Source organism: Colletotrichum fioriniae (assembly GCF_027942845.1).
Source record: "Colletotrichum fioriniae strain IMI 355084 chromosome Unknown scaffold_12, whole genome shotgun sequence".
In the NCBI taxonomy this organism is placed as follows: Eukaryota; Fungi; Ascomycota; class Sordariomycetes; order Glomerellales; family Glomerellaceae; genus Colletotrichum; species Colletotrichum fioriniae.
The window spans coordinates 1,006,241-1,023,786 of NW_027076848.1; the positions used below are offsets into that span (position 1 = coordinate 1,006,241).

The window sequence follows — 17,546 nt, forward strand, 5'->3', positions numbered from 1 at the left end:
GCCAAGTTCTGCCCAGAATCGGAAGCTAGGTAAGGCAGCCCGAGGCCTGAGTCAACTAGACCAGCTTCATAGCTTTCCAGGTTGTCCTTTGCCGGGGCTGCTCTGGCACACAGGATGCTTTATGGATGTTTTCCGACGAGACTCCGCAAGTAGAGTGGGCTGGGAATGAGCAACATTCTTCGGGTTGTGTGAGTTCGGCTTCAGATAAACCTCTGAGGGGGGGAGAGCATGCCGAACAATGCCTTGCTATCCAAGCGCGGGCTCGTCTGGGAGACTTTCGTCCCAGACGGCGACGAGGAGACGAAAAACAAGCTTCTGTCTTGGAATCAGCTGGTCCCAAGTTTCACAACGACACATGGACCGCAGCGTGAGCAGTCGGGAAAACGAGGAATCCTAGGTAGCCGGCGGGCAGGTCTTGTGGCTGCACGGTGTGAGTCGTCTACGTGTACTCTGCCCTCGACACGACGTTGAAGAGACATGGCATTGAATAAGGTAGGCGGCGATGTCATGTAGTCGTCTTGAAAGCGAATCCAGACCGACGGAACAGTGGGCACCTAGGACTCGGGAGAGACCCTGGATTACTCCGTAGGGGGTCAATGGTGTCGACCACGTTTTAAGCGTGGGATCCCTGACGGAGGAGATCCGTAAGGCCCCGGAGAGTGGTGTGATCTCTTTGGCATCGAGGAACCGTCCTGTTCGCAATGACTGGGGAGCCCCTGTTGGAGAAGGCGAATTTGGTGCGTCTGCGGGAGCGGAAGCGACTAAGTGGGAGTGGGAGACAGACATCCGCAAGCAGGCGGACGCAGGCGTTCGGGAGTTGGATGCCTGGGGAAAACGTTTATATGCCTGAGGCTCAGAGTCACGCGAGCTGTGGGGCCAGGTGTCGAGTCTCCGTTTGGCCTTAGGTAAGCAGGGAGGCCAGCGGTATGATCGAGTGCCGGGAACAAAGGATTGTTGGCATTGCCTTGAGGCTTTGAATTTTACATTCCAACGGTCAATGAAGAACTGGAATTTACCTGCATGAATAGGTAGATATTAGCAATGGAAGTTGACAGCACGAGAAGGGAGATGCCAAGACATGCATAACCTGGCCAGATTGCAAACAAACACGTCGATCCGGATCTGCCATAGCGTGATAAATTGGATCATTTCCCATAACCAAACCGCTCGCACTGCTATGTGGTCTGGCCCTCGTGACCGCCGTGTTTCCATCTGGCAAGCTTTTCCTGTCGACAATTCAAGCCAAAAGGCAGTCGGGATGGGCAGGTAATTGCGGTGTAAGTATAGAGTATCCGCACTGCAGTGTGTTAGTCCCAAGGTAGCCAAGGTGCCAAGCCACCAAAAAAGACAGCATCAAACTGCCAAACCTGTCATTGAAGCAATGCCCTTTCCACATTGGACGCAACTGCAACCATCTCCAACTCCTGGTCGAGGCGGTGGAGAAACAAAGTCTGAAGAAGACCGAGTCAAAAATTGGGAGTTGATGTCAGTCAGCTTGGATGGAGGATGTGTGGACGTGTTGGGTGAGGGACGGCAGCGTCAAGGGGCGGAAGGGAGGCGGCGCGGGGATCTGCCAACCATTCGCTTGCAGCCCTCCGATGATGGATCCCATATGTACGTATCTACACTATCCCCAATTAGGATACCCCTCCATCCAGGGGCCCCACTCTTTTATCCTTTTTTTAATTTTTCACCTCTCTCACCTCGGGCAGCTCAGGTGAAGGTCTGTCTATCTTCTCTTCCTCTGTGCTCTCTGTCGCTTCAAATTCCTCACTGACCACGGCTGCGACGCTATTTCATCCAATGTGTCCTCGCCGACCATCGACTTTACCAAGTGGTTAATCAACAAGACAGTTTACCCTTCGGCCCTGGCGTCCCGATCGGTTCGTTTGCAGACCATGCGTTGTCACCCAACCTCGCCCACGTCCACGCCAAATCCAGGGTAGTTACAGCCAAGCCTCCAGACAGCTCAATGATCGCCGAGGAACGGGTGCGCTTCCGGCAACGTCATTCCTCCGATACCACCGCCGTCCCCGTTACTAGGTATTGCAAGTACCAGGCTGGTTTGGTACTGCTGGTGTCTTCACCTTGAGGACTTGTTCCACGATGGGGGGTGGTCTTCGAACCTGGGAAGCTTCATCGGCCTTCTCGAAACTCGTCCGAGATACATGGCATTCCAATTTTTTCCAGCGCATACGCAGACGCACGAACCCCACAGAGCAGTAAAGTAATAAGGTAATTACTGGACGTATGCATGTATGTACGTATTCTGCCGCGCATCTGGACGACAAGGACCTCGGGACAGCAGCAGTCAATAAGATGGGATTCCGCCCACACCCAAATCCCCATGACACCCCAGGTCCATCTTTTCCTATTGCTTACCAGTATCTCACCTTTCCTTCACACCTTTTCCCCATCCGCATCCGCATCTCGCAGACTGAACCAAGTTACCAAACCCCCTCCACTCGCCGCATCCGGATCGTCAAAAGGGGGCCCCTTCGTTGTCGGAGACTCTTGAAGCCTGGGAGTCCCTGACACGGTGGGTTCTTGGTGGAGTGCATCGGAGCGGAAAACCTGGGGGAATCTTGCTACGCCACGCGCCCGTCTCATCTAAATTCCTCCTCTTCTTCTCGGTTTTCTCCTCCTGCAGGCTGCAAGCCCTCTTCAAGCGCGCGCACCCCCTTCTCTCTCCCTCGTCAAACCCTGCGTGCCCATCTACCTTAACCTCGCTGGCATGTGTCGCTGTCGCTGTCGCTCCGCCAAGTAAAGTGACTGCTTTACATAAGGTCACCATCTCGCTTGCATCTTGCTCAGCCTCCCCCGCCAACTACCTGTTGGTTGAGACAGGCCTGGGCACACGTCTCTCTATCTGTCTTTCTTTTCTTTCGTCTCGTCTAGAACTTTTCTCGTCCGGTCACAGACTTCAACGCTGTCTCACTCCGGCATATAACCCCGCCTAATCAAGATCTAATATCTCACTCACCTTTTCACCTCTCCCTTCAATTTGACGACGACTCCTAATTTCTCACTCACTCACCCACCTGACTGTCCACCGGCTCACTCTCACACACAATGGCTTCGTCCTTGTCGTTACTTTCTCTCCCCGATGAGGTTCTGCTTCAAATCGTTGGCCACTTGACACCGCCGCTGGATGGCCTCGACATACCATTCCAGGCCTACACCGACCCAGATGGCGTCGTTGTCACCAACCGCGTCGCCCTTTACCGCCTCGCGTTCGTGTGTCGCCGGCTCTCGGACCTGGCAATACCTTTCCTCTACCAGACAGTCTATCTATGGGGTCAGACACGGCTTCAGTCACTCCTCCAGACTCTGCTCGAACGCCCAGAGCTGGGCGATAACATGCGCATCCTCTCTTACGTCTCCTGCTTAGGCACCGATCACTATCCGACGGACGTCCTCTGCCCGTACAAACGCACCGAATGGCGTCGCCTCGTGGAAGCCTCGCCCCGATTTCCGGAGCGCATCAAGACGTTTGTGCGTGACGCCCAGACCGAGCTCGAATTTGCCCAGATTGTCTTCGCGCTCATCCTCTACTCGTCACCGAATTTGCGCACCTTGCATATGCGCATGCCTTTCGCCGCCGGAGAGTACCAGAAGCTCAAAGCCATTCTCACCCCCGATATCGAGACCGCCGAGGGCTGCCCGCGCGTTCTGAGCTCCCTCACCCGCGTCATGCTCGAGCCGATGCCGGACTTTCCCGGCGCGAGCTTCTGGCCACGTCGCGAATTGCCATGCCTTTTGCGCCTACCCAATTTACGCTCTGTGGAACTTGGCTCAGCCGTGTATCGCCCTGCCGTTCTGGAGCCTGGCGATGGTTGGGGTGACGACGGTAGCTGGAAGAATGTCGAGGAACTCCGACTTGTTCGGAGCAGCATGTGGGGCCAAGGATGGCACGCAATATGCGCCCTTTGTCCCAATCTCAAGCTCCTTGAAATGGGTCCCAGCGGCGTTGCTGAACAGCCTGCCGATGGTGAGCACAACCTGAATACGGCTTTGTCTCTGGTGGCAGATACTCTGGAGACCTTTTCGTTTGAGGGTATCTTGGCGGGCAATTTCTCGCAACACGTTGGGGGAGACGGCACACTCACGATACTTCCCAAGATGAAGTCGCTGCGCAACGTCAAACTCGATATAGGAATCTTGTACGGAAAGCCGCAGTGGGTCGAGAAGATTGACATAATCCAGCGACTGCCGCCGACGGTTGAGGTTCTGGACTTGGCGGAATTGTGGCATGATGTCGAGGTCGACCAACTATCCGCAAAGGAACGCGCAGTCTACGAAAAGGGCCTACAGGACGCTTTGTATAGGCTTGTTTTTGAAAGCAAGGCCATCTTACCCAAGTTGAAAGAGGTGACTTTCCGTCCGAACCCTTTCTACGATCCACTACCGATACCGGAGACTCTGAAGGCCATCAAGTCGGATGTCGAATTCAAGCTCGTCTATTAGACGTCGGCGAGGAAGTATGTTTCTTTTTTTAGGGTCAACAGTGGTATTGGGAAACCCCGTATTAGCGAGCTCGGAGTCTTGGGCATGCATTGGGCGGTACATTTGCGAGCATATAGCATTTAGATCATCTCGACGCAAAACTTAATGAAGCGATGTCTACTCTACCCGGCGCCCACGCCTTGGATATCGTGAACCATTAACCCTCCTGTCGCAGCTCAGGGGAAAGACGGAACAGCAATCTAGTACATCGACCACCTCCGACTCCGCCCGCCTTCGTTAAAGTAACCCTTCCCACCACCAACCTCATCCGCAAACCTCACCGACCGACGTCGCCCCGTATTCGCCTCCGGTCTACCATACCCCTTCGTATACTCCCGACAACACTCGCGATCCCCCCTCCGCTCCCCCTCAGTAACACGCTTCTCCCGAACCCAGCTCTCCCGCGAAACATACCGAAACGGCTTGCCCTTGTCCAACCTAGGAACCTCAACCTCAACATCAGCCCTGCTCCTCTGCCGCTGCCGACTCCCGCGATCCTCGATAAGCCCACTCACCCGCCGCTGCCCCAGCCCCTCATACTTCCTCAACAAACCGACGTATTTCACCCAGCAACCCGCCAGTACCTCGGAGCTGAACTTGATATCGTCCGCCTCGAGCGCCATCTCCGCGATACGTCGAGTCCAGGGACATCTCTGCTGACGCTGTCGCTGGTGCTGGCGCTCACAGGACCGCCCGTGCGCGGCATCGTGCCGACGACGTTCGCGATCGAGCCGGAGGCGGGCTTTTTCGAGCTCGGTTTCTGCGTGGAGGAGGATGCCGCCGATGTCGACTAGTTCAGAGATTGCGAAGCGGAGGTCGGGGGATTCGAGGGCGTGGAAGTCTGGGTTTCGGTCGAAGATGCGGAGTGTGCGCCAGCGTGGGCGGGACGAGGGTGTGGTGCAGGGGTAATGCGACGAGGACGGGTATGTGTGGTCGTTTGTGTAGGAGTATGAATACGAGTATGCTGCGCGGGAGGTGGGTTGAGGGTAGTGATATTGGTACTCTTTGGTGGAGGAGTAGACTTCGGTGTATTGGTGGTAGTCTGTTGGATGGCGGCAGTAGGCTGGGCAGCGGTAGAGGATGAGGTTGAGGCTGCAGCAGGCGTGGGAGGGGCAGGGGGCGGGAGTTTGCTGGTGTTGAGGAGGAGGAGCGGTAGTAGGATGGGGTGGAGGAGGGGCGGCAGGGACAGCGTGGTGGTGTTTGGTAGGGGTTTATGTAGAGGGTTGCTGTTGATGTTATGGTTGGGCGGATGTCGCACGACATTGTGTGCGTGTGGACTTTGTAGCACATCGTCGATTTTCTTTGAAGGGTTGGGGCAGGAGGCTGAGTTTGATGGTTCTTGGTTTTTGGAGGATTGTTGGAAGGGGGTCTTGTCTGGGTGATACCAATATCTTCTGAGAGGGGATCTTGAATCTGATGATAAGAGTATGGGATCGAGGATACGTGTGAGGAGGACGTTGAAGAAGGAAAGGATATCAGGAGAGAACATGAAATGATTAACGCCATGGCAGAAACGGGCAATGAAAGGTTTTGTCCACATTTGATCTCTTTTTCTTCGAGCAAGCTTGAACCATTCTGGTTTCTTTTTTGAGCGTGACAAAGAAGATGTGTTCTGGTAGAACGTTGTCCGAGGGGCTTTGAAAGAGGCGCCTTTTACCGTCTCAGTGAAGAAGAGTGACTAGAGTGAGTGGGAGTGAAGGTGAAGGTGAATGATTCTTTGTTGGCTTGAACAGTCTACCCTGGTCGTGTTTTTCTGCACCACCCACTCACCCAATTCTGACAAGAGTGAGGTAGACAAGCATGCCGGAAGTTGAAACATAATTTGTGGTCACTTCTTCTATCTTGTGAACTGGTTTTGGGGGGATAGCTTTGTGTAAGTATCGGTTCTTAAGATAGGACGAGGTGCGATTCTTCTTGATGAGCTGCCACGCCGCTTTGCTTGCTTGGCACATCTCTGCCGCTCCCATGCAAATTAAATTTTTCTTTCAAATATCCTCTCACATTGCATAATCTTCCATGTGATCAAGTATGCTGTGCAGGCGCACAATAACATTTTCTTCCTCTAAAAAGAAACAGTACTTTGATACTCGGGTTTACGTGCAATATCAAATTGTCTCTAGCAAAAAATACCAAGATCTTGTTCCTCTAAGATGTACATCATCGCAAGCTATATTAGCAAGTCACACCTTGATTTTCACCTTGTTGATCAGGCACAGGTGGACAAAATGTAGCGCTCACGCCCACAATGTCTTTCCTCAGAGAGAAGGGTGTGCGGACTCCCCAGGTTCGGGCCGTTCCATGATTAGGATTGATTCCCGAAGACCAACGGCCACGTCAAGCGCGCAGATGCAGGCAGTCGTTTGAAGCCTGAGGACCTGGATGCTGACCCCTGTTCTTGAGTTGGGCGGCTCGGCATCAGTTCAGGGTTCAACCAACGGTGCCGGAAAGCATGAACTCGGCTTCCTCTAGAATCGTCCGGAAGACTCAACTGTGAAACGATTTGAGGTAGAAAACCGTACAGTAAAGAAATCTATTGTATTTATGTCTTTCTTGATTAAATTTCCCTGTCTTTCATCATTCGAGCCATTGTCATCAACTCCACTTCGATTGTCTGAATTGGCCTCATCAATCTTACCTCTCTTCTCCTGTAAAGATCTACAGCCTCGAGCAGGGTATCTCAAACGACGATGCCCCCGACAAGCAGGAAACAGGGGATAAAACTCCCCAGACCTCGACAGAGTACCAAAAGCCTCCCTGGTCAAATCATGTGGCTCCCACCCAAGCATCGCATACCCGCCACCATCGACCCCAACCTACAAGAAGGCGCATACAACCACCCTGTGATCATCATGTCCAGGATTCCTTCCCCCGAGGGACTCGTCGAGATATTCATGGTAAGCTACACTCCCACCCGCGTTCTGAACGGCCCCAAACCCCTATGTATACCTTGCTCGTACATAGTGCTGACCCTCTTCCACCTATAGATCACGTCCATGGGCTCCCGCGGCATCGCGCAAGCTCACACGCCAGACTGGGCCCACTGGCTCAAATACGTTCCCATCAAACCCGCAACGCACCCGTCCATGCCCGACACACAGCTCTGCTTCCCCGACAACTGTGCTCCGCTGGCGAAGAACTCGTACGTGAATATTCGACAGATTCATTCTATTCACCTTGAGGCATTGCGGCCTTATCGACTGAGTGGTGGCGATCCTCCTGTTCTCGGGAAAGCTTCGTTTAAGAGCTTGAAGAAGGTTTCTGGGTTTATTGATCTCTACGACTTGACTAGTTCGGATTCGAATACTTCGAAGAGGCTGAAGAGGTCTAAGAATCGGGATGTAGAGGCTTCTCTGCCGGAATTTGAAGACTTGGAAGTCGATCCCCAGGAGACTGTGCAGTCTGATGGGGCTGGCCTGCTGTTGCTTGTACTTCTCGCGGTGGTCTTTCTTCATCTGTATATCAAATCAAAGGCATAGATCGAAGGTTGAGCTCAAATGGATCTGTGAGTGAATAGCGTCATCGTACCTTGGTGGCCTTCAACTGAGTCATTCTCATCTGTAGACCAGATTGAGTCAACGTCTACTCTCGAATATATAATGACTACAAAGTCTTATCATGAAGTTCATCATTTACGTCGATACCCTCAAAATAAGCTCAACGCGATGAGGCTGAGTAGTACGTGAAAGATTCAACATAGTCGAATTCTGTTCAGGTTGAGGCCAAAGAATCCAGACCTTCGGAGACTCAGGCCAACCGCATCCGGTGAAGCCTTCACTTCCGGCAATTCAACCTCGTCTCATCTTCTGACAGCACACCAAATCCAGCGAATGAACTTCATGGGACACTGTATGCGCAATCTTACGAATTTCAGATGTATTCGAAATGTTGTACCACGTTCGGGAAATAGACTGCGTGTCTTTGACACCGAAAGAGTCTGGCATATGCTTACAAAAGCTGCCAGGGAATAGACAACATGCCTGTCATATTCTAGAAGACCTCCAACCCCGGACAGCGTAGCTATCGTGCCCAACTATCTTTCTACTTCGACTGAGTAGCAGAGGTTTGGCCTCCATCACGACATGTCGATCATTCGGGCTTCAGGTCTCAACACGTTCGGCGTTCAAATAGTGTGGCAACTCAAACCAAGCATTCGGAACTCCGAACCTGCTCAATGCAGTCCAACTGCGACCCAAACCGTGATTTCTACGGCGCGCCAGAGACATGTCTCTGTCTCGCAAAACGCAGATAAGGCGGAGGTAAGAAAATAAAGATCCTCGCAAACGTCCATCATCTCCTTTTACGAATTCGACCAGAGAAATCGCTTCATCACACGCGCCGCATCACACACGTCGCATCACCACTTAGACGAACCGTTGGCGAGAACCCACCTTAGCGCCGGTCCGCAATCGTATTTGAACGGCAATTGCTGCACTACGCGACGCTACGCCGCCGTTAACGTACACACTCGCGCGAACGATGGTCCGCGGGCTGTTCCCCTTTCGGCCTCGGAGTGAGACATCGCACTCGCAGTTCTCGCACTCGCCTAGCTAGGAGGCTCCGCTGTGAACGTGGGCAAGACAAATGCGTCATTCGTATGTGTGTTCTCAGTTTCTATGTGTATGAGACATCGAGAGACTCTCCCGAAGCATGTCATTGTGCCGGAATCAGGATGTTCTTGTAGAAATAAGGGGTTGGGGAGACATGCCGGGCCTGCGTACAAAAGGGAGTCCTCGTCTCCCGTTGATGATTACCTTGGCAAACGACATCCGAAATACTTGTTACAATATTTTCAAGCTCACAGCCATCATGACTGAATACAAGCTCAACATTAAAATTGACCAGAACATGGTCAAGAAGTTCAAGGCCAGTGGGCTTAGATTATGCCTTGGCTTCGGCTTCGACACGACTGCGCGGCCTGGGTCTACCAAGTTCAACGTCATCGGGTATTCTTCAGGTACGAGCTTGAATGGGAACTCTCCCTCATATCTAGGTTGAAGTTCGACTAATATGATGCAATAGTCTGCGCTCGAAACTTGTCAGTCACATGGGTGGACGACTACTCTATCGCAGGAACAATGAGCGCCTTCTCAAGCGGAGGTACGTTCTGCCTACTTTCCCCTTTCCTCTTACAATCGGCCTGCTTCAATTTGTAAGGACCATTTCCTAACGAGGGACCTCAATCCAAACAGTGAAATTCGACGTCGCAACAACCCAACAACCCATCACCTTTGGCGAATCCTGGACCCTCCCACCAGACTGGACCGACGGCGTCACAACCACGGACGAAACCGCCCCCGCCAACGGCTTCCTCTTCAAGAACCTCGCCTCCTCCGCATCAGCAGTCATCTACAAGACCGTCAACGGCGTCGAGGCCCCCGTCCACGTCAGCCAGTTTGGCCCGCTCCCGCCCGGCTCCGAGACGCTGACGCCTAAGCCGCTGGCGGCCGTATGGTTCCAGCCGTCGGCGGAGACGGGCGCCATGGTAGACAAGATTCATGATTCTTCGCTAAAGGTTCTCGATTTCGAGGATGTCACGTCGCATGAGATTGAGTATGGCCCTTCTGGGTCGTGGACTGTTGTTGATTAGAGGGAGTGAGTATGGGTGGCTGGAATGGTGTTGAACACCAGACCGCAACTAGCGATTTAAACAGAGCGTGCTTGAGATGGGATGCTAATACCCTAAATAAACAAATTTCAGATGAACAGGCTCGTTCTTGGCGTGCAAAGGACTACGCGTTCTTTGGATATGGACATGTATGCCAAACTCCGACACCCCTGTCGGAAGATTGTTGGCTCCTGCTTCTTGACATACTATGGGCCATGATTCCCGATTATGTCTTCTTCTTCTCAACCCCTCTTGTTGATTACATGATCTTATCATCAACATCTCCGTTGAGTTCAATGCGTTGGCGGCCGTTGCTGAGCTGTGGCCACTTGGACAGAACTGACTTTTGTATCAACGGATGCGGGATGCAAAGTTGCTCCGAAGAGCAAATTGAAAAAGGCTCACAGGTGTCCACCTAAGAGCCACTTCCTCTCATGCGACAGTTTGTCTGGTGCACACTTCAGTTGTTGAATACGCGGCTGTAGAAAGGGGCCCAGGGTGGATAATCGGGTTGACGATCTTCGCATTTCCCGGTGTGCAAAGTTTACAACCCCGTAAAACTCGAGTCATAAACCAACAGCTAAACACAAGCGTCAAGCCAGCGTAGTTAATATAATGCGTAGGACGTGCACAACTCTAAAAACCGAGATACGGGTCTTTGCTTCTTTTCTTCCCGAGACCGAGGGCAGATCGTCAATTCTTTTGGGAGTTCTGTACGAAGTACGGGGACCCCGTAGGGCTAAGCAACAGTTACGAACTCCACTTCATCTAGAAACCGAAGTCAAGGCTGATATTTCGTAGTCATTTTGTTCCCATACCGCTCCTTGTGATCAACACTCTGACGGTATGGAAATTGACGCTAAGAGTAATGTGTTGCGGGCAGCAGACTCGCAGCACAGCCTAGCATCGTCAAATTGATTGGGGACGATGCCGGGACTCCGGGCTGTGAAGATGTTGCCTGACCTCATGGGCTTCAAGGACTCATGACGTTCGGTTTCTCAGATTATAAAGACCACCGCCATTGTCTGTCGTTCTCAAATCTCATCATCATCAACACATTCACTACTACACTCACTACAAACTCAACTTACACACTTTCTTTTACAAACCTCCATCAAAACCCACCAAACTTCATCCACCAAAATGCAGTTCTCCACCACCTTCACCCTCGCCATGAGCGCGATGCTCTCCCTCGCTGCCGCGGGTACCATTCCCGCCGGCGACGCCAACACCGTCTTTCCATCCCAGCTCTGCGGTTCCGGCTACGCCTCGTGCGGCAAGGCCGGCACCAACGGCGACGGCGGATCCCGCTGCGCGCTGTCGTGCACATATGCCGGCGGCCCTACCTCGACCGGCACCTGCCAGTGCCCCACGGGATACTACGTCGATACTTGCATCAGTGGTGGCGCTTACAACCGTCGCCACAAGTGCAACTAAGGGGTTTCAGACATTGGAACTCGTCGGTAAGCTTTTGTCTCTACCGATGTACTGGGGTTAAAGGCCAAAGCTAATACTTAGCCAGGAATCAGAAACAGCCGCAAAGCTATGGGCTAAGACATATGACAGAGCTGAATGGTATTTAAGTCGCTAGAAAGTGATATCGCAGCTTGGGCTTGTCAGATATCAAGAATATGTTGCTGCAAGCTCATCGAATACAACCTTTTGAAAAATGAAATCTCGCATCGTCTCATGGGGGTTTTTTTTCCTCGTCTCTGAGTTATGGAAACTACAGATCAATTTGGCACCACTTTGCGATTACGGTCCAACGCTAGACTACCTCTACATGAGTCGGTATCTACGAGTTAAACGTGGCCGACCTTAGTTAACTCCTTGAAATCTGACGTCTCATAACGGAAAATCCACGATCCCACATGCGGAGCACGAGCTTGAGAGTCCAAAGGTGATAGTGTGTGCAAGTAAACTTGTTTTGTTCGCAAGTAAAGTGTAGATACACATAGAATGGTAACCCGTAAAACGGTAACCATCATACAGACATCTCTCTTCAGGACACCAACCCCCTTTTTACGAGGCTTCAAATTATCCCCTCACTCCTTCTTGGGAGGAAGCTTGGTCTCACAGCTAACATGAAACACCGCCAACTTAACAATCCCCTCCATCCCCCTCAGAAGCCCAATATTCTCCTTAAACGGCTCCGTCTCGCGAAACTTCAAATGCGCATCCACGCTCGGCCACCCAATAAACGCAGCAAGCAAATTGCCCGTCTTCCCATCCTCATCCGTGACGGGGACATCATTCTCGACGCTCCACCCGTAACTGATTCCCTGGAAATCGGGGCTCGTATCGAGTGCCTTGGTCTTGAACTCCTCCAGCTGCGCCGTGAGGGCCTCCTTGGCGGCCGATTCGAGATCGGACGGGAAGAAGAGGGTGAGGACTTCGGTGACGGGGGCTGTGGAGAGAATCGTAGGTGGCCAGACGGAGGGCGTGATGTGTTTTATGTAGCCTTGGGTCCAGTCTAGGTAGGGTCCCAGGGCTTTGCCTATGGGGGCATGGGTACTGTGAGAAAGGGGGTGAGTAAGTGAGGTGCTTGTCGATAGAATTGGAGGATATGCTTCTCATTGTCGTGAGCGTGGTGGTAGACTTACTCGGTGTCGCGGTAGGCTAGGTGCTCCTCCACCGAGTCCCAATCGAGGAAACACCACGCCTGCTCAGGCTTCTCAATTGAGCTGCCGTAGTAGAGACTTCCGGCGCCGGGTTGGCTGACGGCGAGGTCCAAGACGCGGTCGTAGAGACCATCTTCGTCAGGGATCGTCTTGCCAGGCTTAACGGTGAAGTAGGAGAATTCTGTTACACCCATTTTGAGAACTTGTGAGGAATAAGTGACCTGGTTTGTAGATGTTGTCATTAGTGTTTTATCACGGGACGATCATGGCTGAATACTGACCAATGTGCGCATCTATCGTCGGTTTATATCTCGCCATGAATGGTGGGTCTCATGTGTTTGTAAGCCATGTTGGTTATGTGAGATGAGGTTAGCGTTGATGACATCAGCCTGGTTCATTTTAGTTATCTCTCTGCGCCGCGGAGAGAATTGGCCATGCATTGGTCGTTGGTGGTGAAATATGCGCGGGATTGTGGGGTTTTTACAACCAACACGAAAGATATCCTAGTGAGTCACTTGAGATCATCTCGGTCCAGAACCCAAAAAAGAAGCTGCATACTTTGGTGACTCAATTGAGATAAAATTTGGTATTGTGTAGGGTCTAGACACTTGAAAGATCTCCACTTGGCAATGGCACGGTTCGTTGATCTTCAGATGATGGGCCGGGGAGTAACGGTCGCCATGCACCCGAGACATGTCCAACAGTTGTTTGCGATATAGGCTTTGCTTCGAATCCCTTCAAGCCAATCTCGAAACAAAGTCATTTCTCAATGCTGTTGCGTCTTTTCTTAAAGACTCCCGAGATTCGCAAGAGGCTAGTATTGCCTACAACCAGCGTTAGAACCGGGGATCACAGGGCTACTCATGACCCCGACCATTGATCCAAATCCCTCCTCATCTCCAACGTTGCAAGCTGCAAAAAATGATCACTCGAAGCGAGGCAATATGTCGCTCACGTCTCAATAGCAGCTCACCTCTCGGCCGACATCCCGAAGCCAAGCCCCCATGACAGCAGCCGCATCTCCCTCACTAAGCAACTCAAGGGGAGAAGAACACGAGCAAATACAACCACACTCTCCAGCAAGCACCCCAGCCTTCCAAGACAACCAAGACAAAAAGGGATGCTCTTCCACGACGTCGCAACCCGCGCCGCGGTCCTCAACTCTGCAACATCTACGATCCCCGTAGGCCGTTTCGCTATTGGTGTGGCTCAACGAACCCTGAAACCATCCCGTCTGGTGTTGTGGTTGAGACAGGGACCAGGGGCTCTCCTCGGATCTGAAGCGAAGGGGAAGAAAGGAAAAACAAAGACGAGGTGAACCCCACCATTGTCTCGCATCCAATCAACCCACCTCACCCACCAACTTAACTCCCTCTCATGCTCTCTCTCTTCCCATTTCAAGGTTCGAGTTGGCCTGTCATGTCTGTCGCTTAAAGCCCAGTGACACTGGGTCATCGGGTCTCTTATTCAGATGGAGACATGGGGTAGGGGTAGGGGAAGGGAACCACAAAATAGCCCGAGACACAAGCGGCTCAAAAGTAGGCCGTCAGGGACAGCCTTACCATATCGAGCGAGGACCCGACTAGCCTTCGAGACTCGGATTGTTGCAAAGAGCCTCTCTTTTTGGACTCTTGTCAGTCTTGTCTGCCCTCCACAGCCCTCGTCTCTGCAAATGTTACCATTGTCGCGGTTCAACTGGCGTGTGCATACCAAAAGCCGCCAGGTACAGCCTCCCTCGGCAAGGAATACACGCTTCGCGCGGACTCCTTGAGACTATGCCAACCTAAATCCTTTCCCCCTTCTTCTTGGTAGCCGGCACCCATCATCCGAAGCAGACGAGATCTTTGACTCAGTACTGACAGGGCCAATGATCCCGGCCTATGATTTTCTTCTGGATGAAGGACGAAGACCTGGGATGATGGAGAATCATGAGATGGTCCTTTCGTCAAAAGTAAGTTGACTTCGCCCAAGGTAAAAGTTCTTAACCTCATCTCCCAGACTACTTTCGACCAGGGGAACAAGCGAGCAAACCACACCAGATTCCCACAAAATGTGACAAGAGCAAGTTTTGGCGATGTTTAGACTTGGACTGGGGACCGATCCATCCCGCCAGCCCAGGCACAGGCACAGGAAACCTAATACTGGCCTGGCCCTATGCTTATTTGCCAAGCAACCCACCGTAACACCCATCCCTGCTCTATTTCCCTTGTGATGTGATGTGATGCTTAAAAGGCGATCATGTCCCGCCTCGAGTTGTCCTTGTTTCCAGAGAGATAGCAGCAAGTTAATCGTGACCTATTCGTTCTTTTTCTTCTCCATACAGTCCTTCCGGAAAGGCATTCGCTTCGTTTCGTTTCCAACTTTCGCATTACTTCCAAAAACCACCTCTCTGTTCATCAGACTCTCTATAATCGTCACGATGCAGTTCTCTCTTGCCATCATCGCCGCCAGCGCTGGTGCCGCTCTCGCAGGTAAGTCATGCTCATCAAGCACCCATCATCTCACCTAGCACCATAAACACCAAGAAACTAACACACCATCAATTAGCGCCCCAACTCGCTCCCCGCCAAAACGCCTGCTTCATCGTAGGCAACACCGTCCTCCCCCAGGAAGTCTCCGACGCCGCCGCCTCCCTCGAATCCAAAATCACCTGCGACGCCTCCAAAAAGACCTTATCCAACGTCCCCGACGTCTCCGCCGGCGGCGTCACCTTCTCCTCCATCAACTTCGCCGACTCCTCCCAGACGCCCCTGGCTTTTGCCCTCGACAAGTTCGCCACCACCGAACCCCTGGCCTCCAACGACCTCGCCAAGTTCCAGAACGAGCTGGACGCGTACGTGGCCACCGAGGCCGGAATCAGGTCCGTGGGCGGGAACTTGGGGATCAAGGTGCCCAAGTTTTTCCTTTCGATGCAGGTTTCGAGGATCCAGACGGCGCAGGGAAACCCGCCTGCGGCTGCGGGCCAGCAGGTTGATCATTTGAGGGATAAGGTGTTGAAGAATGCGCCCAAGGAGAGTAAAGCATTGTTGGATCAGGTTACTGCTCTCGCTGCCAAGACGACCTAAACTTTGTTGTATGGTGGAAAGACGTTGCTTTTGCTTGTAAAGCAGAAGCACAAGGGGGAACGGGAGACAACAGGTTTAGTGGCTGGAAGTAATGTGAATTGAAAACAAATCTTGTTTTATTCCCTCCGTTTCGTTTCGTCTCGACGTTGAAGAAAAAGAGGTTGAATACATGCCACTTTCTGGGCGTACTATACAGGCCATTATAGGCATAGTATTAAAAACATGAGGAGTGGGGGAGTAGAGAAAAAGAAGAAGAAAGGATGCTCTTCTTCTTTTAGTGTCCCAGATAATTGAACCATTGTATCGTGTCAAAACGCCGCCTTCGAGTTGAAACCCGTCAAAAACACCATGATCGGGCCTCCCAAGTTATACACGCCGCAAGCAGACAAAAGAGCCTGCCTACTTCTCATCTCGGTACTTTATTTCGTTCGCCTTCGCTTCGTTGTTCTTCGTCGCCCCCTTTTTGCTTTACTTCTGAGCCACCTGCTTCGCAAGCTGCTCCTGCTCGCGCACCTCGGCGCCAGAAGCCCGCCACCACACATCGCCTCCCCATCTAATGAACCGCTCCGCAGCACCGAGGGGTGTGACGGCGGGTCGGACGTCGAGGTAGAAGACGGGTTCGCCGGTGGGTTCGGGCTCGCCAGAGTAGTAGTCGATGACGTATCGGATTTCCTTTTCGACGCCGCCGACCTTGCGGGAGACGAACCAGTCGTGTCGGTCAAAGGGAGGCTCGGTTCTGCGCGAGTATGTTAGCATTCTATTGAACAAGGGTTTCGAAAATTAGAGGAGGTACGCACTCAAACTTTGCTGGGTAGAGCCAGCCGGCAACCTGCCACATGACAGCCTTGGGCGTCATATCCTTTGGACGCCCCTGGAACCGGATGAGCGTCGGGGGCGTCTCGGAGCCGTCCTTCAGCCTCTCAACCATATCCTCCGAGTTCTCCTCGCCGCGCTTGCAAGCCTGCCAGCCCCTATACAGACCCTTGCCAAAGCGCTCCTCCCAGCTGACAATCTCGGCCCAGGCGCCCTCATTCAAAAAGTTGTGCACCGAGACCATGGACTCGACAGCAGTGATGTCGGTGTCGGTGTATCCCTTGCGCAGGAGGGCGTTGTACATCTGCTGAGGGGAAGGGTACTCCCAGTTTCCGTCGCCGGAGCCCCTGGGTATCGTCGAGGGCTCTCTCTCGGTCGGCAGCGCGACGGCCTGGTTCTCGGCGGGCGCTTGGGAGATTTCCTTGAACATGTAGTTTAGGGGGTTGATTTGCTGGAGGAAGCCCTTGGGCTCGGCGGGCTTTGGTGCGTCGTGGGGGACTGGGCATGATGCTGGCGGTGCTGCGGCGGCGGAGTGTCGTTGATCATGGGGAACAGGGGCATGCTGAGGGGGAGGAGGAGCTGCTGCTGCGGCGTGGCGCTGGTCGTGAGGGACTGGGCAGGCGGAGGGGGAGCAGGGTGCGGCGGGTTTCGCGGTCGTTAACGCATCGGCGGACTTTTGGTGCATCGGGCAGCTGGGCTGGGGGATGTTAGATGATGCCAGTTGTTGGTTGGACTGGTGTTTGAGCATACAGGAGGAGAGCCGGACGGGATAGCGCCATGAGGATGCGACGAGGCGAACGTCGCGTGGACGGTTGTCGCAGGAGCATCGGCCCAGAACCAACCCATGATTGTACAGTCGAAGAGATTAGGTAAAATAGATAAGTGTTAGAAGCAAGTAAGGTACTGTACAAGAAGGCAGGTTGGACGCGACAAGCA

At 52.8% G+C, this 17,546-nt stretch overlaps 8 protein-coding genes across 8 annotated transcripts; 6 read left to right on the forward strand and 2 right to left on the reverse strand.

Annotated features, from left to right (window-relative positions):
- Positions 1–3,072: 3,072 nt before the first annotated feature.
- Positions 3,073–4,467, forward strand: N0V96_009494 (uncharacterized protein; the record flags this gene model as incomplete). Its single annotated transcript, XM_053198309.1, has 1 exon — positions 3,073–4,467. One exon carries the CDS (start codon positions 3,073–3,075, stop codon positions 4,465–4,467), a length of 1,395 nt encoding a protein of 464 aa, XP_053044202.1.
- Positions 4,468–4,611: 144 nt separating this feature from the next.
- On the forward strand, positions 4,612–5,300 carry N0V96_009495 (uncharacterized protein; the record flags this gene model as incomplete). Its single annotated transcript, XM_065758655.1, has 2 exons — positions 4,612–4,655; positions 4,949–5,300. The coding sequence occupies 2 exons, from the start codon at positions 4,612–4,614 to the stop codon at positions 5,298–5,300; spliced, it is 396 nt and encodes a 131-aa protein (XP_065612720.1).
- Positions 5,301–7,271: 1,971 nt separating this feature from the next.
- On the forward strand, positions 7,272–7,982 carry N0V96_009496 (uncharacterized protein; the record flags this gene model as incomplete). The annotated part of the gene is made up of 2 exons (XM_053198308.2): positions 7,272–7,400; positions 7,491–7,982. The coding sequence occupies 2 exons, from the start codon at positions 7,272–7,274 to the stop codon at positions 7,980–7,982; spliced, it is 621 nt and encodes a 206-aa protein (XP_053044201.2).
- A 1,330-nt stretch (positions 7,983–9,312) lies between these two features.
- Positions 9,313–10,093, forward strand: N0V96_009497 (uncharacterized protein; the record flags this gene model as incomplete). Its single annotated transcript, XM_053198307.1, has 3 exons — positions 9,313–9,460; positions 9,526–9,603; positions 9,696–10,093. 3 exons carry the CDS (start codon positions 9,313–9,315, stop codon positions 10,091–10,093), a joined length of 624 nt encoding a protein of 207 aa, XP_053044200.1.
- Positions 10,094–11,254: 1,161 nt separating this feature from the next.
- N0V96_009498 (uncharacterized protein) lies at positions 11,255–11,548 on the forward strand (the record flags this gene model as incomplete). Its single annotated transcript, XM_053198306.1, has 1 exon — positions 11,255–11,548. The coding sequence occupies one exon, from the start codon at positions 11,255–11,257 to the stop codon at positions 11,546–11,548; it is 294 nt and encodes a 97-aa protein (XP_053044199.1).
- Positions 11,549–12,156: 608 nt separating this feature from the next.
- On the reverse strand, positions 12,157–12,926 carry N0V96_009499 (uncharacterized protein; the record flags this gene model as incomplete). The annotated part of the gene is made up of 2 exons (XM_053198305.2): positions 12,157–12,625; positions 12,715–12,926. 2 exons carry the CDS (start codon positions 12,924–12,926, stop codon positions 12,157–12,159), a joined length of 681 nt encoding a protein of 226 aa, XP_053044198.2.
- Positions 12,927–15,151: 2,225 nt separating this feature from the next.
- N0V96_009500 (uncharacterized protein) lies at positions 15,152–15,797 on the forward strand (the record flags this gene model as incomplete). Its single annotated transcript, XM_053198304.1, has 2 exons — positions 15,152–15,203; positions 15,280–15,797. 2 exons carry the CDS (start codon positions 15,152–15,154, stop codon positions 15,795–15,797), a joined length of 570 nt encoding a protein of 189 aa, XP_053044197.1.
- A 468-nt stretch (positions 15,798–16,265) lies between these two features.
- CYC3 (holocytochrome c synthase) lies at positions 16,266–17,389 on the reverse strand (the record flags this gene model as incomplete). The annotated part of the gene is made up of 3 exons (XM_065758656.1): positions 16,266–16,533; positions 16,595–17,302; positions 17,361–17,389. 3 exons carry the CDS (start codon positions 17,387–17,389, stop codon positions 16,266–16,268), a joined length of 1,005 nt encoding a protein of 334 aa, XP_065612721.1.
- Between the last annotated feature and the right edge of the window lie 157 nt (positions 17,390–17,546).